Source organism: Macrosteles quadrilineatus, unplaced genomic scaffold, assembly GCF_028750875.1.
Source record: "Macrosteles quadrilineatus isolate MER2022 unplaced genomic scaffold, UCM_ALF_1.0 Scaffold_2__2_contigs__length_208266976, whole genome shotgun sequence".
NCBI classification, from domain to species: Eukaryota; Metazoa; Arthropoda; class Insecta; order Hemiptera; family Cicadellidae; genus Macrosteles; species Macrosteles quadrilineatus.
This window is the reverse complement of record NW_026542595.1, coordinates 24664073-24686171: the sequence shown is the minus strand read 5'-3', so window position 1 is coordinate 24686171 and position 22099 is coordinate 24664073. Positions and strand designations below refer to the sequence as shown.

At 35.8% G+C, this 22099-nt stretch overlaps 2 protein-coding genes across 3 annotated transcripts in view; both read right to left on the bottom strand.

The window, feature by feature from the left end:
* Positions 1 to 13233, bottom strand: part of LOC128985911 (cell growth-regulating nucleolar protein) — a 47615-nt gene extending 34382 nt beyond the window's left edge. Inside the window, exons 1-3 of one of the 2 annotated variants that reach the window (XM_054405894.1) lie at positions 13075 to 13233; positions 3713 to 3855; positions 1374 to 1602 (exon numbers count right to left, since the gene is read on the bottom strand). In XM_054405894.1, the coding sequence (XP_054261869.1) occupies positions 1374 to 1602; positions 3713 to 3840 (357 nt within the window). In that variant the 5' untranslated portion in view covers positions 3841 to 3855; positions 13075 to 13233. Of the gene's footprint in view, positions 1 to 1373; positions 1603 to 3712; positions 3856 to 12828; positions 12932 to 13074 lie in introns of those variants that run through there. The other variant, XM_054405895.1, reaches the window with a different exon arrangement.
* Positions 7783 to 8283, bottom strand: LOC128984008 (uncharacterized). The gene has a single exon (XM_054403289.1). The coding sequence runs from the start codon at positions 8281 to 8283 to the stop codon at positions 7783 to 7785; it is 501 nt and encodes a 166-aa protein (XP_054259264.1).
* Positions 13234 to 22099: the final 8866 nt, after the last annotated feature.

Genomic DNA, 22099 nt, shown 5'->3' with positions numbered 1-22099 from the left:
GTAAATTGATAAATCTTTGTAATCTTCGGTTTGTTTTAGTGCAATATAATTTTCTTTTAACTAACAGCTGGTTAAATATAAAAATGCTCTGTAGAACTATGAGGTTATTTTATTTACTCTGATTTGTCATTTATTTTTAGGAAATAAGTAACATTAGTTTAGACCACCGAGAAAAGTAACACCATCGATGTATACAAGTCGAGGCTCTGTACACGAGTCTTAAAAAAAGGATATGCAAATTATTATACTGCTCAACTTTTTTAGGAAAGGGTAGGAAAATTCATTTTTTACACGTTTTAATTAATCTTGGTTTGTTTACAATCAATGTTTTTGAATGATTAAACTTTGTTTGGATTAGGCCCGGAAATATTGATGTCATAAAGAAGGAGATCAAGAATCCTCAGGAATACAATTTTAAATTACCCCCACAACCCAGACGGGTTTTATCCAAAGATATACAGATATTAATGACACAGATTGAGCACAACGTCATCATTGACCTAGGATACTGCAATTAGACTAACCATCTTTTTATGAAATCTAAAAAGTTTTTTGGTGTGTGTTTAGTTGTGGTTACGTTTGGAGGCGCTGAATATTTTATAGTTTAAATAAATGAATATGGGGAATTACGGTGTACATTGATTCAATGAGCGTGGTTTAATTATTAAGGATATTAGAACTGATAACGGAATGGATAATAAACATAGACAATTAATTACGTCACTAGCTTTACAGCGTGTTTTACGTTTTAAATTCCTTCAACATGTGACCAGTTCTTTTGTTCAAATGAATATTATTTTATTTTTGACTCAGCTGTTTACCAAAACAAACTATATGTTGTTGTTTTTACTTTTCTTTGTTTACACTTATGTATTTAGCAATTGATGCAGTGAAATTGATATAAAGGATATGTGTGGATGATTCTATTTAAAAAATCCTTTGAACATCCTAATATTTTACCTATGTATATTTAAATAATCTGTCATCCTCTTATCGAAGGATTGAACATATCAATGATTAGCATTACACATAGTATAAATAAGTCAACCCTTAGTATGTCTTTTAATTTGATCCAAATGCTGAATTTGTGTTACAAACTCTGAATGTTTACAGCTGTTATGTTAAACAAATTATATTACACCAAAAGCTAGTTTAGAATCTTGGCGTCGGCTGCTAGACTTTAAAAAAATTAAAACTTAATTTCTAAATAACTGGGACACTAAACTAAAATTATGGCTTCGACATTCCCTAGTTCTCAAAATTATCTTTCTTTCAACACAAAAATCATGAAAATCCGTCAAGTGGTTGATTCAGAATCGTGAAATAAAAAAACCCTGTTTCGTTTTAATATTATAGATTAAAGATGTACTTACTTCAAATGGTTTTGGTTTTCTGGGTACATTATCGTACTTTGAGCATACTTCTAGTAACTTCTTTTGCACTTGGGACAAGTTTAAGTCGTGTGAGTTAATAATTTGTTGGATCATCTCTATATACTTTTCTTGTTTTTTCTTTCCTTTTTGTTCTTTAAAAACTGTTCCTTTAGCTGAGTATCGCTGAGCCTCTGTCATACATTGATTATGACCCCCATAATCTTCAGGGCTGTAAGAAAATAATAAAAATGAAAAAAGTTGCCTGCTTACAATAATATAAATTTTCTACCACAGTCACTTGCTATACCTGGGTAGCAAAAATGTAGGGATCTAAATATGTAACGGGATGTTTGTAAATCAAGGTTTCCATCGAGCTCCTGTCAAGGTCAAGTAAGGTAGTTCAAATCTGAGACCAACACCGTGTTATTTATATTAATCACTAATATTTCAGCCGCTTCTACCCCTAAATGATGATTGGTCTCGTCATAGTAGCTAAAAACAGTCTGAGGGAATATTGAATCTTCTGCCAAATATGGATCATGTTCTGTGATTATGTTTCTGTTGGAAGGTCATAACCCCAACTGAATCCGTTCTTAGTTGACAGGTGTGTATGCAGAAAAGTGTTAAGACATAGAAAAAGTGCATTAGTGCTTTAGGGAGTTTACAGAAGTCTGTTTATCGGTTAACACCGAGACAGTGATTAAACCTGAGGATATTTTCTTTTAGACTGTCAGGATTAACTGTTGTCCTTTAAATAGTTTTATAGAGAATTTCTTATCAGTTCAGCAATATCTTGTTCAGTCCTGTGCCTTGAATGATACTGAAGCACGACAGCAGCTGGCCTACACCCATGGGCGTCCATCCATATGGGCAAGAGGGGGTTCCAGCCGTCCTATGAGATCTCACAAGGTATACTACCCTACACTACAGACTGAGAATTTCGGGAGGTTTGCATTAATTTGTTGAATCGGGAACCGTGCAGGTTTTTATTTAATTGCACTGGGAAAACCTGTTTTAGCCTGCCGTAACGGTGAAATTATGTTTGTTATCCATGGCCACGTCGAAATTTTAAACAAAGTTCCAACCGTTAGTCCTACCAGACTCGAAAATATGGATTACCTGCAGATCCCTTAGTATAAGGTGCACTTGGCAAGGAATAACGGCCAGGAAAACTAGGTATTTTTACGAAGGGAGATCTGGAAAAATTAGTGAATTTTGTTTAGGAGTTCTGCCGAAAAGAACCACATCTTTTCAGATTGTGGAGTAAAAACATAAAAGATAAACAATTCACACCATGTCAGTGGGCAGAGTAGTAAAAACTATGCAACAAATATACATTGATAAAGCAATTAGGCCTACATTCTTTTTCAAAAATCTTCCATTCTCTGCACCAAAATATATACCTATTTCTTGAAATAATTTGGTTGTCCAAAATCTTTGGCAAACTCCTTGCTGGCAAAATTATACTAGCCTATTCATTGTTAAGAGGATTACACCATGATTGATTATGGCACTGAAAATGACTTTGGATTCTGAAATAAACCTTTCTTCAATCATAGACAAATAAAATTAAATATAGACCCACAGCAGTTCTGTGGTTGGTATAAGTTCTGGCTCCCATTGCTGGGAGCACCGTGTAGTTATGTAGTATGTGCGCTTAACTACACAGGGCTCCCAGCGGCGGACACCAGAACTTATGCTAACTGCAGCACTGCTGGTGGTCTATATCTATATATATAATTTCTTTCAGGTGGAGGCTTGTGGTCAGTGGACACACTAGTTTGTTTATTTTCAAGTGTGTTACAGTTTATTAAGATGACTAAATAGTTAAAATTATCGTAACATGGGTTGTTTCTATGAAAACCTAATGTAAAATGGCAGCATTTAGCGTTTGATATCATTTTTGGTACTTCTGGCCTTTTTTAGTGTGCTCTGGTGGCGTAACGGTTCGTCGTAGAAACAAATATTATATACGAAACTTGTAGTAAATGTTGTCCTCTTTAATTTTACAAAGCATAATCTTCTCAAAAACCCATAATTACCGAGATTTAGCCTGAAAACAAAAAAATGCCCAAATTTTAAGGTTTTCCACAAAATAAACAATGTTCCGGGCATAATATCTGTCAGCAAACCTCATATTCGTGTTCAGCGACCCGAAAAACATAAAGAAAAGTGGTGATTAGGACTGTACCTAAACTTTCCTCTAACTGCCACTTATATTCCTAGAATGCCTAGCCTAAAACTGGTTATGGCTTTGGGAGTTCAATGTCTTACTTTGCGAAAGTGAAACTTCAGTTCAGTGTAAGATTCTGACTACTGAACATATTTAAAATACTTACCCAAAATCTTTTAAACAGTCAACACAGGTAAGATGGGCCCTTTTGTTACGGCACTTAGTGTTGTAATGTTTCTCTACAGCTGGCTTCTTAACTGGATCTCCACAATGTTGGCAGGTGAAGACAACCATTTTGTTAGCCTACTTCTGTGAAGGAAATAAAAACATTTAGTGCGGTACAATTATACCTAAACCTCAACATCCAAAGTGAAAGCTAACTTTTAAAGCCAAAATATTCTATAAAGTCTCCATATTGTAGAATGGTAAAAAGTTATAGGCCTACAGTACCATTTTTAGCATCAGGTTTAGATGAGAGGGTGGTCTAAAAATAGGTAGATTTTTTTGTTTCTATAGAATATCTTGAAAACTATGCGGTTGGTTAGGAAATGCTGAGGTTAGATCAGACCTCAGCGGCTAATTAGGCCTAACTAACAGCAAAAGAAGTAGGGTACTTACGTATTAAACGGAGGCCACATTTTGTCAGCGCGCTGCGGCGGTTATGTTAGGTTGGGTTATCATAATAGAAAGTATAACTCGTCTGGTATCGATTCATAACGAAGCGAGGAAAGTCCTACAAACATAATATTTACGATAACCCAACCTAACATAACCGCCGCAGCGCGCTGACAAAATGTGGCCTCCGTTTAATACGTAAGTACCAGAAGTAGAGTACCTACAAGAAAAACTTATTATTACAACATTTTATTTGTTATGCCAACCTGTACTACAAGAACCTAGAATTTTGCTAGTTGTTGTGTGCAACTTATTAATCAAATATATAGAACACTAGCAGAATACCCGTCCTTTGTACGGGGTTTGCGAAAAATAAAATCTTTATAAATCATAGTTTATTTACTTGATATGTTGTTACCAGAGGCTGAAGATGGGTTTTGATGAAAACTCAAAATATACCTCCACAATTGTTTAGTAAATTGTGTATAATTTTAATTTAGTGATGAGTAGCCAATAAACCAAGAATAACAAGTATAACATCCTTATTGCAGTTATACTCGTGCTTTTGCGTTTGCAATGGGAGAGGACACGGTTTGAGAAAATTTAGTTTTTATAATTTACGGTATGCTATAGTATAACACATCTGGGGAGTGAGCTGGTGTAGTCGTTAGAGCACGGGACTTCGGTCCATGAGGTCCCGGGTTCAAATCCCGCCAAATCACCAATGGATTTTATCTAAGTGATAATGCCACTACACCTAAGTCCAGCCTGAAGTACCTAATGTGAAAAACAATACCAGGCTCGTGCATAACGTCCTAGGTAAAAAAAGTAAAACACATCTACCATAGACATAATGCTCTACCACTCTACCATCTAAACATTAAAATACCCTGCCGCAGCAAACCTGCAGACTAAGAGAATTTCCATTTACATGGCTGGATTTCTACTAAAATATTTACTAAAAATAGGTCTTAAAACTGAACCCAGCGGAACGCCTTGCTTTAGCTGCATGTGTCTGGACTGTGCACCGCCTAGAGAGATGACCTGTTTTAAGGCCTAGTAAGGTAAGATTTTAATGACCTGAGTCCAACGCTCCTCATTCCATAGCAACATTATAACATACTAACTTAACAACAGTAACAGTAAGTAACAGAAACTTAATAACAGTAAGTATTGGAGGGTTAACAGGAAAGTACCAACTACACTGCTTTAACTTAAGGCGTCCTCCAAAGATTTGTTTTGGGGCCTATTTTTTAAAAGTATCTTAGGCTAACCAATGAACAAGATTTTAAGTTATTTTTTTACAAACAAGGCTAATGACAGTCCTTGTGGGGTTTAGGCCTACCAGTAGGCCTAACTTATAACAAATTTCATTTTAATCTGAGATGGTTGGGTAGAACGACTGTATTGTTTCATGACATGAAATTACCCTGCAGTGCTACATGTATATTGTTTCAAGAATGATGTCACAATTGTTAGGGATGGTGGGTAGGTAACTTATTAAACTTAACAGCTCATCGGCAACTGTGCTTTCTCAACCAAACATTACTGTAAAATAAAACGAGGACAAGATTATTATGAAGGCTTAGTTGTAAGTTAAAACTAATAAGTTAAAGTTTAACACTCGATACCTAACAACAAGCAACAGTAAATCAATACTCTTACGCCTGGTGCTCAGGTACTTAGCCTACTTAAGTTATTTGTGAAATTTGAAAATAAATAGCCTTTAGGGGGAAGCTAGGCCTAGGCCCCGATTCAGAATTCATCGAAACCTCTCCCAGTGAATCTTTCTCGAACTTTCTCAAATTGGCTACCGGTACTCTAACCTTAAATCTCAGCCTTCTCATAAATGTTTTGAAATAGCCTAAAGTTAACTATACCCCTGACACTACCTAGCCTATTTGTTGGTTCTAACTCAAGGCCTAAGCTATTTTTGTGGTAACAAAATGGATCTTTTCGTGCACTAGCGGCGAAATTGTGTAATAGGCCCTAAGTCAATAAGTTAAGTTAACAATAATACATTATTAACTTATTGGTCTTAGAAAGTGAAAAGTGTAACTTAATCAGGTGATTTTCCTATTGCAGAATCAGAGTTAGCTAATTAAAGTTGTCACTTCCATTTGCTTGACTTGATTGAAAACAAACAGCTGTTGGTTTAGCCCAGTTGTAAATTTCATCCATCCTACCTTGTTTTTATTTATTTATTTTTTATTTTATTTCCAACGGCAGCAGCCAATTTACAAAGACAATCATGATGGTTGAATACAACAAAATAGGTATGCAAAATTTGATGATAAATATAAGTTAACAAAGATATAACAGGTTATAAATATCCAAAGCGTAACAACAACAAAAAATAAGATTAACAAACAACAATAATTACTCAAACATAGCAACAACATAAAAAAATATTAACAAACAACAATAAATTAATTACTAGTCTTTCCCAGAAAGAAGAAGAGAGGAGGCCTGCCGACGAACCTGGTGAAGTCCATCGAAAAACAGGTCACACCCAGACGCAACTCGATTTCCCAGGCGAGTAAACCTTGTGAAAGGACTGTTGAAGTCGAAGTTGGTTGAGTGGTATCTTCGACCCAGCAGATCTCGAGATCTTGTGTTTGTAGGCACTCTGAGGTCGATTTCAGCTAGGAGATCTGGACAGTTCATGTGACCATTGACTATCTTCCAGAGAAGAATAACATCAGCCACATCACGTCGCAGGGCAAGAGGTGACAAGTTCAGATTGCTGGACAGTTCCTCCACAGGCACATCAAGATAGGCAAAACCCAGCCGGACACCAACCAAGCGAAGAAAACGCCTTTGTAGAGCCTCCAGTCTCGTCCTATTGCCAAAAGTGTAAGGCGACCACACAGGACTTGCATATTCCACGAGCTGTCTCACTAGGGAACAATACAGAGAGCGAAGAGCAGAAGGGTTGTCGATGCCTCTGGAGAATCTTGCTATGAAACCAAGCATCTTGTTTGCTTTTGTTACTGATGTGATCTATATGTCCAGAAAATCCCATGTCGCTGGCAAATATAACGCCTAGGTCTTTTATACACTTGGACCGTGGAATGGATGTACCAGAAATGGAGTATACATACATGACTGGGGATTTGATGCGGTGATAGGTTATACAAGAGCACTTACTGGGATTTACAGACATGTTATTCCTGACACACCAATCCTCAATTTCAGAAAGGCTATTTTGAATTTCTTGAGAGTCTTCTGGTGTAGACACAGTAGTGAAAATCTTCAGGTCGTCAGCAAATTGTAAGGCCTTTACAGTTAAATTGTCCAGTAGATCATTGACAAAAACATTGAAGAGGCAAGATCCCAGCAAAGAACCTTGTGGAACTCCTGAAGAAGGTGAGAACTGAGTGGAAGTGGTAGAACCAATCCTCACGACAAGAGAACGTTTTTGAAGATAACTAGAAATCCATGACAAAAGAGGTTCAGCCACTCCATAGCCCAGCAACTTAGACACAAGAATTGTGTGGTCGACCTTGTCGAAGTCTTTTGCCATATCAATGTAGGCTGCATCAACTTGGTAGTTCTTGCGAAAGGCAGACAAGACATATTCTTGAAAGAGCAGGAGGTTGGAGACAGTAGACTTGCCTTTCATAAAACCATGTTGGGAAGGATCCGGATTATTTTGGATAGAAAAGGATTCAGTCTATCTACCACGATACTTTCAAAAACTTTGCCAATTGCCAGCAGAATAGTGATTGGACGGTGGTTCCGTATGTCGCTGGGATCATTTGCTTTATGTAAAGGAATGATGAAGCCCAACTTTAAAGAGCTAGGGAAGATTCCTTTGTTAAGTGATTCGTTGAACAACACTGTGAGGGGTTCAGCTAAGAGAGATCGGCAGTGATGAAGCATAGATGGCGGTATATTGTCAATTCCAGCTCCCTTTGTAGTGTCCAGATTCTTAAGCTTGCTGAGAACTTCTTCAGTTGAGGTTGTTATGACACAAAGAGAATCGAAGACGGGATAGCTAAAGCTAGGTGAAACTCGTGACGATGGAGAGTAGACCAAGTTGAAATAACTGGAAAACAGCTGACATATGCTTGTTGTGTCACTGACTACTTCGTCATCCAAATGCAGACTAGATGGCATGTCAGGAGTATTTCTTTGAGCCTTAACTAGTCCCCAGAAAGCTCGTGGATTAGAATATATGTTTGATTGAACGTTGGATAAATATCGAGTGTGGCATTCACGAGACAGCGACCTACAAGTATCTCTCAGCCTTGAGAATTCATAATAATGGACAGGATTGAAACTTCTCTTGAAACGTGTATGCGCAGCTTTCTTTTCAATAATGCATTTTTTTAGGTCATCATTAAACTTGTTAATTGTAATGTTGTATATTATTATGGCGATATCTTGAAAAATATTTATCAGCTGTGAAAAATAATGGTATATTTGGATTCAGGAGGTAAAAAACTATAAAGTAAGATATCAAAATGAAAAATTTGTTTGGAGGCACCTATACGGAATAATTACCGGATTACATTTGGTCCTTCCGAAATGAAATGAAATTAAATGATTTATTGTCGTTAAAACTATGTACAAAGTTCATGACAATCGTCAAAAGAAAAACAAAACAATCAAGATGGCTCTGGCAACTAAAATATCTAAAACTGTAAACCAAAATACTCTTCATGTTTGGCAAGCCTGGGTTAGAGTAGTTTTTAAAACATGTTTGAATTTTAAAACACACAGGTTTTTGATGGATGCAGGCAAAAAATTGTACATTTTAACACCTTGGTACTCAAAACTATTTTGAGTGGCTGTATACTTATGCCTTAGTGTAGACAGATTGTCTTTAGATCTAGTACAATAGTTGTGAACATCAGATATCTTTTCAAAGTGAGAAATGTTTTCTTTTACAAACAACAAACTTGCCAAAACATACAAGGATGGAAATGTGAGAATGTTAAGACCCACGAAAAGGGGCTTACAATGTGTTCTTCTATTCACACTACAAATTAACCTCGCCGCCTTCTTTTGTAAAGTAAAAAGCAACCTGTTAGCATAAGAACTGTTGGCCCACAGTGAGGTACCATAGGACAAATAGCTATAAATGTGGCCATAATATATACAAATAAGGACATCAACTGAAACAGTGGACCTAAGTGCTCTTATCATAAATATGCCTTTTACAATTTTAGATGCTACAAAATCTACATGTGAAAACCACTTCAAGTTTGACTGCAAGTGAAAACCCAAAAACTTCAGAGTGTTTACATCATTACCATTACTGCTAAGACTAATAGTCAGGTCTTGAGTCTTATCAGCATTAAGACATAACTTGTTTGCATTACACCAGTCATTAATAACAGCAGATTTTGTATCCAATGTATCTGTAACGTCATTCAAAGAGTTACCCCTTACACACAAGGCCAAGTCATCAGCAAAAAGAAAGCTTTTTACAGATAAGTCATTAATATTACAAGGTAAGTCATTTATATACAGTACTAGCTGTAACCCGCGGGCTTTGCCCCGTTTAACTTCTTAATTTTCAAGATGATCTCGTTCGCATGGCTCAATCACGTCCTGGTTGAAGTTCGTTCGCTACGCTCACTCACCTTTGGGTTGGAGCTCGTTCGCTACGCTCACTCACCTTTAGGTTGGAGCTCGTTCGCTGCGCTCACTTGCTTTCGGGTTAGCTCGTTCGCTACGCTCACTTGCCTTCAGGTTAGCTCGTTCGCTACGCTAACTCGCCTCCAGGTTGAAGTTCGTTCGCTACGCTCACTCACCTTTTGGTTGCAAATTAGCTGTTGTCATGAATGTAAAAGAAATAATAGTGCTGCACCCTGTTGGTAATCCTTTTAACTTTAATGCTATTGAACATCATAGAACAGAACCAACTTGTTTAATTGAAACAGCTGTTAAGATTCATTAATTCCATTTCTCATAAGGTTAACATGGGAAACTCCAGAGCCACTGGGGCGGAGCCGATTGGACGGATCACGAAATTGATGGTGTATAAACCTATTCCATGACATTCTACACGTATGTAACAAGTTTCGTGGCAATCGGTTCAGCGGTGTCTGAGTTTATCACTGCCAAACAAACAAATATATATATATATATACAAACATCCTCTTTTATACTTATAGATAAACAGGGTAGGGCCCAATATAGAGCCTTGGGGCACTCCGTGGGGCACTCGAACAGGGCTAGAATAAGTGCCGTTTAGATAGACTTTTTGCCATCTGTCACTGAGATAAGATTGAAAAAACTTAACCAAAACTGCATCAAGGTTATAGCAAGAAAGCTTATCCACAAGGAGATCATGAGCCACTGTGTCAAAGGCCTTAGACATGTCGTACGATCTAAACACTATACCACTTTTGGCCTCTAAACTTTGAAAGCAATTTGATATCAGTGCCTGGGTTGCTTGGACAGTGCTGTGTTTGGGCCTAAAGCCAAACTGACTACTTGTTAAAAGGTTACTATCCTCAAGATACTGAGAAAATCTACGATGTATGAGATGTTCCAAGACCTTCGACACTGGATGGTGAACTATTTTTATTTGCTGACGACACATTAGTTTTGTTAAAGGGTCGTTCTTGGCAGGATGTCAGGTCTAAAGCTCTCCGTGACCTCTCACTTCTAAAAAAATGGCTAGATCAAAATGTGCTCTCACTTAATGTGAACAAGACTAAATTTCTTCCGATATCACTCAGTACAAGCACTGATTATAGTCTAGACAATTTGAAGATTCATTGTTGCGGCGACCATAACAGTATATCTTGTAATTGTGAATACATTGAAAAAGTAGATTATTACAAATATTTAGGTGTTTATTTTGACTACCGAATGAGGTGGTCAGAGCATGTAGATTTCTTAAAGAAAAGGATTCGTAAATACATATATGCTTTTAATCAACTGAGTGTCATTTTGGACAAGGAGGACGTAAAGAGAGCTTATTTCGCTTATGTACAATCCTTGATTTCATTTGGTATTATCTGCTGGGGAGCATGCTATCACACCACCAAATATGGATTGTGGATATTTATAGGCAAGCACTGTGGATGGGATACTCCCTGGTGTGGATTAACGTCCGCACTAGTGAGTACTACTACTATCCGCAGTACTATCCTGATAATTAGACCAATTCGTATATACCAAGGAAAAATGTGGTTCGGATTCCACTTTAAACTGTAGGTCCCTTAGTTGCCATTAGCTGTTTGGGCTATTAATTAACAGCTGTGTCTAAGGAATGTCGGCCTTAGTCACTAACAAGACTACAAGATCGCGCCACTCATCCTACACTCATCTCCATTCATACTTGGCTTAAAATACCTACATAGTATGGTCGCCATTTCATAAGAAAGTAAAAAGTATAAAGTAAAGTAAAGCACCTTGGAACCCTTGAATGTGGTCCAAAGATCAATTTTGAAAGTAGCTTTTAGAAAAAATAAAAGGTACTCCACTGATGCGCTATTCCGTGAGACGGGAGTATTACCAGTCAGACATATTTTCATTCAGTTTCTTCTTAGTCACACATTCAAAAACTCAAACACGATCCTAACAGCAGTCACACATCAACACTACACAAGATATTCACACAATGTTGGAATATCTGTCCCTCAGCTACATAAGTCAGTTCTAACTACCAACTGTTTTTATGTTGCTCAGATTCTATATCGAAATCTAATTCAAAAATATAATATTTAACACATTTTTAGTTTACCCTCAATACAGAAATTCAAAAAACAGATGCTTGTTTTACTGCACACGATTACCAATGAAGAGGCCGAAACTTTGATCAGACCTAACCTTACTTGACCCTGATTAAACAATCCTTGACCCTTCGACCCCCTCGCCCTCACAAAATGTCTCATGTCTTGGATTGCACTGGCTTTGGTTGTCGTCGCCGACATTCTCTTATCCGCTAAACGATCAAGTTAAATTAACAAGGCTTAAAAACCTTCCCAATTTTAGTGTGTGCCCTCAATTTGCTTAGACTGATAACAGCCAGGCCTACGCACAGGCACCTGCCCATGTAGGCCTATCCCATAAGTAAGGCAAATTTTATTTTATTTTAGAAATATTGTACTGTTAGTTGTATAGCTACTCTCTGTTTTAGTTTATATTCTTGGGATAAATAAACGTTTTTCATTTCATTTCCATTTCATTTCATTTCACTGCAGGGATAATAGATATAGGCCTATAGTTAGCAATAACATTTTTAGGCCCCTTTTTATGGACTGGTATAACCTTAGAAATCTTGAACTTGTTTGGGTAGCAACCTTGTGTTATACAGAGATTAAATAGGTATGTCAAAACTTCACTTATGTAACTAGAAGCTAACTTCAAGATGCGGACATTAATCCCGAAGATCAGGAACATATTTTCCCCTCATTTCGTGGCCCGTATAAAGTTAATCTATCCGCAGTACTATCTTAAATAATTAGACCAATTCGTTAATTACGAGGAAAAAATGTGGTTCGGATTCCACAATAAACTGTAGGTCCCTTAGTTGCCATTAGCTGTATGGGCTATTAATTAACAGCTGTGTCTAAGGAACATGTCGGCCTTAGTCACTAACAAGACTACAAGATCGCGCCACTCATCCTACACTCATATTTGGGTTAAAATACCACATAGTGGCGTCCCCATCTTAAATAATTGATAATTGATAATAATTACCTCAATGTTACTAAGTTAGTGGTAGGCACCTACACAAAATATTTTTGTCTTTAAACACTTGTCTAACCTAAAAATCATACGGGGGAAAACACATTGTAATTATTGTAAGACAATCCTAACCTAAAAAGCTATATACATTTCGATTCAATTTCAAACTAGACTTTCAACTTTCATGATGTACATAAAACAGTATTATAAATAAATAGCCAGCCAGATTAAAAATGGGTTATTTATATTATTACTTGCCTTAATTCATAGGCCAAAAATATAATAATAGTAAATTAAGTCTTCGTCTTCACACTTCAACTTCAACAGTTCAACGACAACGAGTTAAGTTTTGTTTTGTTTGAGTTGTTGAGTTTAGGTTTTTTTTAGACATAAATTCTTTTTTTTCAAATTTGGTTTAAACGTGCTACGTAGTACTTATTCGACGATGAGTTTTTACTTTCTCCCCCTATACCTTATAGTCCAAGCAAACTAAACAAACTTACATAGGGATCGTTAAAAAAATTGCAAGAAAACGTTTTATGGGTTTTTTTTGTAGAGTTGGGTTTGCAGAATGACATACTAAAAGTTGCTAAAAATCGGTGCACGAGAAAACCACTAAAATCACAATTTAAAATGGCGGCTTTTTCCAACATTGGACAAATAAAAAAAACATATTTCACATGCATTTGTTATGCACATTTTTTGAGATATTGACCTGGAACCACCGCCTGTATTTATTGGGTGGTTAGTACTTCATTTTGATAGAGAACATGTTTTTGGCCGCCATCTTGGTTCCGCCATATTGGACATAGATAATTTTTTTTTTCAATGTAATGATAGTGTTGTGACACATCATTATCAACTACACTTTTACACTGATTCCAATGCCGAAATCCGTTTTTAAATATCTTTACTCATTTAGAAGATATATTCAAACGAAAACTCTCCACCATACATTTCTTATGGACGTTTCGTAGTTTGATAATTGTTTTAAAATTATTTTTCTTATATCTCCAGTTCTTATTGACGCTTGTAGTTCGTTCTAGGCTTAAAATATTCAGTAATGTAAGGGCTTTCATTTGAGCTCTTGATCATTAAAATCAGACGAGTTAAAGCCAGCTACGAACCTCAGAACAATATTAAATTTAACTTTTTAGAAATATATTTTTATTAAAAGGTTTATAACTCGGGTTGTTAATACGTCACCAAGATCTTTCTGGTCTCAAATTACTCAGTGAATGTTTAGCTTTGATTTTATTAATCACTAAACAAAATCTGACAATTTTAAAATGAGTCATGGTTCTTAATTCAACATTAAAATGTATTTATTTTGAAATTTGTCTTTAGTTAAGGACATATATCCCCAACCCTAATAACTCCCGGAAAGTAATCCATAGCTTAAATAAAAGTAAATAATTTGGCGAATTATTTAAGACTATAAAGAGTTTTGGGAGTTATTTAGAATTGGGGATATACATCTTTAACTAAAGACAAATTTCAATATAAATACATTTTAATGTTAAATTATGGTCCATTACTCATTTTAAAATTGTCAGATTTTGTTTAGTGATTAATAAAATCAAAGCTAAACATTCACTGAGTAATTTGAGACCAGAAAGAACTTGGTGACGTATTAACAACCCGAGTTATAAATCTTATAATAAAAATATATTTCTAAAAAGTTAAATTTAATATAGCTCTGAGGTTTGTAGCTGGTCTTTAACTAGTCTGATTTTAATGATCAAGAGCTCAAATGAAAGCCCTTACATTACTGAATATTTTAAGCCTAGAACGAACTACAAGCGTCAATAAGAACTGGAGATATAAGAAAAATAATTTTAAAACAATTATCAAACTACGAAACGTCCATAAGAAATGTATGGTGGAGAGTTTTCGTTTGAATATATCTTCTAAATGAGTAAAGATATTTAAAAACGGATTTCGGCATTGGAATCAGTGTAAAAATGTAGTTGATAATGATGTGTCACAACACTATTATTACATTGAAAAAAAAATTATCTATGTCCAATATGGCGGATCCAAGATGGCGGCCAAAAACATGTTCCCTATCAAAATGAAGTACTAACCACCCAATAAATACAGGTGGTGGTCCCAAGTCAATATCTCAAAAAATGTGCATAACAAATGCATGTGAAATATGTTTTTTTAATTTGACCAATGTTGGAAAAAGCCGCCATTTTAAATTGTGATTTTAGTGGTTTTTTCGTGCACCGATTTTTGGCAACTTTTAGTATGTCATTCTGCAAACCCAACTCTACAAAATAAAACCATAAAACGTTTTCTTGCATTTTTTTTAAGGTCATATCCTATATTTCTCCGACTATTAGTATATGGAGAAAGTATTGTTTTCGTCAAAATTTTCGTGTTTGAGTTTTGAGTGGATATATTCGTTTTGGGTCTCCCTGGACCTAAAAACTCGTTACTCGTACTCGTTAAATTTTAAGTTATTTAAATAGGGAATCTATCTTACATTTTTAGGATATATTTTTAGTAAAAATCCAGTCAGGCAAATTGATATTCATTTTTCAATCATATTAACAATCATTTTTCTTATTAGTATTATGATTTAAAGCTCACTTACTATTTTGTCACTACAATGTAACTACTAAAAACTTAAGTGTTACCTACGTTATGACTCCCGGTATAATTTTTTGTCGGTAAATATTAGGAAATTGAACCTTAAAATCCGGACTAAATTGAAATTTTGCACAGTTAAGCACAGTGAGACTAGTAGATGAAAATGGCAAAAGTTCCCAAAAATACCGGCTGTGCCTCAGCCGCATTAATTTCCTAATATTTACCGACAAAATAATTATACCGGGAGTACCTAATAAGTTTAAGTAGGCCTACCATGTAAGTAGTTACATAGTAGTGAAAATATAGTGAGTGAGCTTTAAACTTACTAATATTAATAAGGGAAAACTATTGTTAATATGTCTAAAAAAATCAATTTCCATTTGCCGGACTGGATCATTACTAAAATATATCCTAAAAATGTAAGATAGATTCCCTATTTAAATAACTTTAAATTTAACGAGTACTAGGTTTACTGCTATAGGGAGGGTACTAAAGCGTATATTTATGTTAAATATAGATAGCTTAGTATAAAATAAATAAATTTGCCAAGTTTGATAAAAATATATCCATAAATAAGCAAACTGCAACAATTTTATTTTCTTCCATAAGAATAACATGGGAATTTTTTATTTAATACTAACTTTTATTATTTATCTCAATAACCATTAGAGATAGAGCAAACCTTGTAATATAAAAAAGATGTATTTTTAGACGTTCTTTAACTTTTGTATTTACAAAAATTCTCTAATACCAATAGTTTGTGAAATATTGTCAAAAAAGTGAAAATTGGCCGCCATTTTCCAAGATGGCGTCTGAAGCACAGCAGGGATTTATGGTGAAATTTTATTTATTTAGGCTTACTAAACAACTGTGCAAAGTTTCCACTTAGTCCGAATTTGTTAGGTCGAATGGCTTTATTATTCCTAAAATTCTTGGACTATAATCGCATTTCCGTATATTTACTCTCACCGCTTACACATGATAAAGGTTGTTGACAAATTTATGGGAGAAAGTATGTGTCAGAATGCTGATACCGTTTATTTTCCTCAGTTCGCGAACCAGAGTGATCCAGTGATCGACTGACGTCGACGTCTAGTCCTATGCTCCTATGGGGAATGAATGAACGGACTTATGGTGGGGGTAGGAACTGAGCGAGATTGAAAGTACGGGTCGTCGGAATTGTACCCCCTGGAATTGTACCCTCCGGTGATCGTTGACGTCATTTTGACGTCACGCCTAGGGGGGGGTACAATTCCACCCCGTACACTTTGATTTGAACGAAATCTAATCTATTTAATGTGGGCAAGTGATCAGTGAACCGGATAATTATATTAGATATTAAAAAGAGCAGGAGATGTACGGCTCGGAATTGTACCCCCCTGGAATTGTACCCCCCATCAGAAAGCCAAATGTGTACGGGGTGGAATTGTACCCCCCTCTTGGACAGCTAGCTTGGCTTGTGTCCGGGCTGGAATTGTACCCCCCACCCACTCGATAAACTTAATTGGTATTATGAAAATGAAGCAGTAGAGAATGCCTTCTATAGTGACATATGTTGGATTTTCAAACCTGTACCAAATATAGTTGATTGTACTAAGGAACTATAATTGTGAAGAGATTATCAAAAAATCTGGCTTCGCCACTTTACTTCGCCTCGGGCCATATGCATATTTTATTAATCTATATCTATATTCTATTCTATATACTTATTTAATACGCAAGCAAGTTTTTTGTGACAATTACTCCTCCGAAACTACTGAACCGATTGACATGTTTTTGGTGTCATTGGAAAGACTAAAGAGCGTAACGTGAAGTAGTGCAGGAAACTTTTTTTTAGATAAATAGTTAGAGACTGGCGCCTCATAACTTGAACAACTGTCATTTTGCGCAGTATCAACCTTTTGAAGTGTGGTTTGCGGCATTGTATTCTACTAAAAAAGACCTTTAATTTGATGTGCATATTGACCTATGCTTCCTTTCAAGATTTTCTTCCGACTCCTTGTGGGCCGTCCCTCTGAAGAATTATTGGATCACTGAATATGTGTTAAAATAGAGTGTTATGCCCTGTAACTTTGTACCAAGTATTTTAGCTCTATCTGCATTATTTTTTTAAATATATAACCGTTCCGGGACTTTTCTACCACACTGTATAAAGAACAGCAGTTGGTTTGCATGTTTTCAGATGTGCTGACAAAACTATTATATTTAAACCTAAAATGACATATAAAGAAAAAGCAAAACTTATACTGTAAATCGCAGTTAAATTGAATACTACTGTAATAAATAAGGTGTAACACTAACGATAACTAATTTGTAAATAGTGATGTGTTGGTACGTAAAAATTATTCTTGTTGATACCACCGGTTCTAAGGAAAAAACCAGTACCGGTACAAAAAACCAACGTTTAGGCCTACAGTTAAGAACTATAGTACATCCGACCAATTAAATGCGTTAATCCAGTTCCGAGGCTATTGATCTCTCTTGGGTTTGGATTTTCTGACAATAATTTATCGAAAATCAAAGTTATTTCCCATTAATTGAATTATTTGTAAACAACTTTTACTTAAACATTTTGGTGACAGTTTGAACAAAACAACCTCGTCCAAACAGCTTTTTGTTATTTAAAAGATTGCGTATTCTCTAAACTATGTTTCGTATACGTAGTTAACATAAGAAGGAATTGTGAAAAAATCACACTAGGCCTATGTTGTGTTTTGTAACGTTTTTAATTTGATTTCCTATGTAGGTAGGCCATGTATTGTAGGGAAAAGTACCGGTATCAAGGATCGTCGTCGAATAGGTTGTCATGAATAATTGGGTAGGCCTACGTACCCAAGATACAGTCTATGGGCTTATTGGTGGTATGGTCCAGCGATTGCAGCACATAGCGGTGAGTAGAAACCGAAAGTGACACATTGGAAAAGCAAGTTTAGCATCATCCGTAAACCGGCAAACCTCTGTTACAACCACAAACTGCAGTTATGATTTTTCACTTTACACTTTACACAACCGCCATTGAAACGCCGTCAATGAAAGCTATTGGCGACGAAGTTCCCAGCCCTATACAACACTGATTCAAGGTCTTTTTCCCGGTTATCAAAACTTCAGAAAAATTGTATACACAAAGAATATCTAATTTCATTTTCGGTTACAATACACATTATTGAACTTTTGATTAAATCCTATATGTAAGGAAAACCGTTTTTAATCTCACTTGGTTTGGATTTTGCTTTCAAAACGAGATTGGAAATGTTAGCGGTATTTGTAAACAACATTTAATGTAAACATATCAATGACAGCTAGAAAAAAATAATCTTGATCCGAACAGCTGTTTGTTATTTCATAGATGATTATGTGATGGACATTGGGAGAAAACTTGACAAAAACCGCACGAAATCGGGTTTTTAAATATCCGTCATTTTATTTAAGAAATAGTGAGACCACATTTTAATGGCTAAAGACAATCTCGCCAATCCAGTGAATACATTAAAATGATTTGGATCTTGATAGGTACTCTCGTTTTTCAGGAGAAGGCCGCGTAAAATGCCTCTTGGGCCGTAACAGACAGACCGACAGACAGAAATGGAGATGAGAATTGTTTCGGTTTCTTTAATGTATAAAACGGAAAAATAATCTAAAAAAATATAATTTTGAGTAATGTACAGACAAAACTCAAATTTTATTTATATAGATTATACATGCCAAGGACCCGACGAAAAAGAAATATTGCCGGTCGGACACGGCGAGTCAACATACGGCAAACAATGCAAAATGTAAGGAGCCCAGACGAGGAGCTGGAACAGTTAGTGGCAACGTGTACTTAAAAAATTGCACTGACTAGAATTCAGCAGCATTCACTTGGCGAGATGGCATTAAAATGTCAGAAATGTGGTGCGCAACATTTTAAAGAAGAAAAAAGAGGACGAGGCGAAGGATTTTCATCCTGCTGCCATAAAGGAAAAATGAATCTACCACCATACCGAGAAAGCCGTTATATCCAGACAGGGTGATGTCCACCAGGCCAACCAAAAAAAATTCATGAGTAATTCATGAGTAAAAAAATCCAGTACCGGTAGTCCAGTTCGTACTTTTCAAACTAAAATTTCCAACGTGTTCTGCGCCAACTCTCGCATTGCTCTTTTAGCGCTACAGCTCGCTATTTTAGTAATCGGATAAGGCATTCTCAGTTAAAGAAACAAAATTTATGATTACTGTAATATTGCCCGACACAAGTATTCAATTTTTATATACACCTGATTAAATCATCCGAAAATTAAAAACTAATGCTTGAACCTATTTATCAATGACTTCTTAGAAATAGTGATACAGTATGTCGATATACAAAATTTATTTGAATCTCTGTACAGACACCTGAAAAATAGATTCTTAAAACTGATCATTCAATTTTACCAAATTTTCTGTAATGATTACTACACCAACTCTTTAGATACTTTCATAGTATGTAATCTTGGAGTTATAGGTTTTTTCTCAAGTGATCTACAGAAATAATTAAGAAACAATTATCTCTGAATAATATAGTTTTAACGTAGCCGTTATTGTACAGAATGTCTTCTTCAAGTTTGTTTAGGAGTTTTTGATTTATTATCCTGGCTTTCGTCCAAGTAAACATCATACAGTTAATACTAGGTAGTAAGCGCATCGTTGATTTAAGTATGCGTCCTTACTTCAGGAATTAACGTAGGTTTACATTTTGGATTGTTAACTTATTCAAAATATAATGTTAAGCTACGTTTTTACATGTTTACAGAGCCTCTTTGAAGACTGTGTTTTAAACAATACGAGAGGTCGTCCAGTGGTCGAAACTCGACCAAAAATATGTAATGTACTCACTTCTCTATTTTCACCCCACACTGTAAATAAAACATGTGATTGGAGTTTCTTCCATTTTGTTTTGATTTTCTGTTTATATTTCGTTGTTATTTCGTCACCAGCATGGCAACGCATAAGATCCATGTTAATTTTTTCAAATTTGTAAACTCATTTTTTGTGCTTATCTTTGAGCCTATTTAAATTTATAAAGGGATTCTGCACACCTACAGGAAAATAGCTTTCTAACGGTATGCGTAGATTTACCCCACGATGCACACAAGCTGAGAAAAAAGGTTTTAAAGAAACATGCTTGCCTATTAATATATAGATAGATGGTCAAATACGTTGTTTTAATGGCTTTGTTATTATACAGACATAGTTTTCACTAAAAAATTGCACCCAGCAAAGCCACAAACAACTTGTGTAAAAAGAAACAGGGTCCGGCACGTACGACGGCCACCTTTAACTACAGGCCGCGGCCTGGTAGAATTGGCAACGTCGCAAGTGGTGTTGTTTAGTGACAGAACGTCCCATAAGATAACATGGCAGCTCATTAATTGGCGATTTATAGATTTAAATTTAAGAACATACAGTTATTAAAATATTGAAAATAAAACATACAGAATTGAAAACGGAAACAATATGAATAAAAAATCTATATTTGTACATTTTAAGCAGAGTCAATATTGTCATAGTCCAGTAATAAACATTTCGTAAAAACAAAAATACCATTAGCTGCTTCCAAACAAAACCAGCTGTTACTGTTAATCCTAACAAATTTTGTTTTCAAGAGGAGTCACAAGCAGCGAATTTCGGCTTAGTTATATAAATTGGAAATACTTACATTTTGATTACTGCACATAGGCCTAATAACTAAGCTAAACTAGTTTGTATACAATAACTATGCTATAAGAATGGAATGGTTATTTATTCACGTCACTTTTTTCAACATAATTTAATATGGACGTGAAAAGAAGTTAATGTATTTCATTTTTGTTCATTCAAACATAATATGCATTATTATTCATTCGGTATCAAATTATGAACAGCTATTACTGGCAAAGGTGGACAAATACCTGTTGTAAAATTTAGTTGTAGGTATCTGGTACAAAGTATTTCACGGTTTGTCAAAGTTTTAACCTTTGTGAATTTAAGCTAACCCATGAACAGTTAGTAGCCTACTTGGGAAGGTTACAAAAATATAAATGAATAATTTACAAAGAAGTCTGTTAGGCCTCTCGCACTCGGAATGGCCTTAATTTGCAGTTTCTTAGAATATCCTTTCACAACAAGCAATTCATTAGGTGTCCGGTAACTTTTGGTTCAGTTCACTTTCGTGTGATTCCCCTCTAATATCCAACATAATTATTGTTTTGATTTTACCTGGTAATCATAATAGACAAGCTCCTGGGTGAAATGGGGGGGGTACAATTCCAGGGGGTACAATTCCGGGCCGTACATCTTCTTCTGCGGTCACCAGGGGGTACAATTCTGGTCCTATAAGAAGAGCTAGACTGCCGGGGGGTACAATTCCAGGGGGGTACAATTTCACCCCGTACACTGGCCATATAAAAGTGAGTTCTAACTGAGGGGGTAAAATTCCAGGGGGGTACAATTCCGGTCCGTACAGTTTTTTAGATGCCAGTGGATTTAACCAAACCACTCACGCATAACAATATCAAATTTTTATGAGGGGGGTACAATTCCAGCCCGTACACGCCATTTTGGTCGAGAAAATGAGACGTCATCGTGACGTCACTAACCTGCAGGGGGTACAATTCCAGGGGGGTACAATTCCGCCACCCCTGTTACGTTGCTGACATTTCTAAACTGACGTAAGCTACGCTAGTCAAAT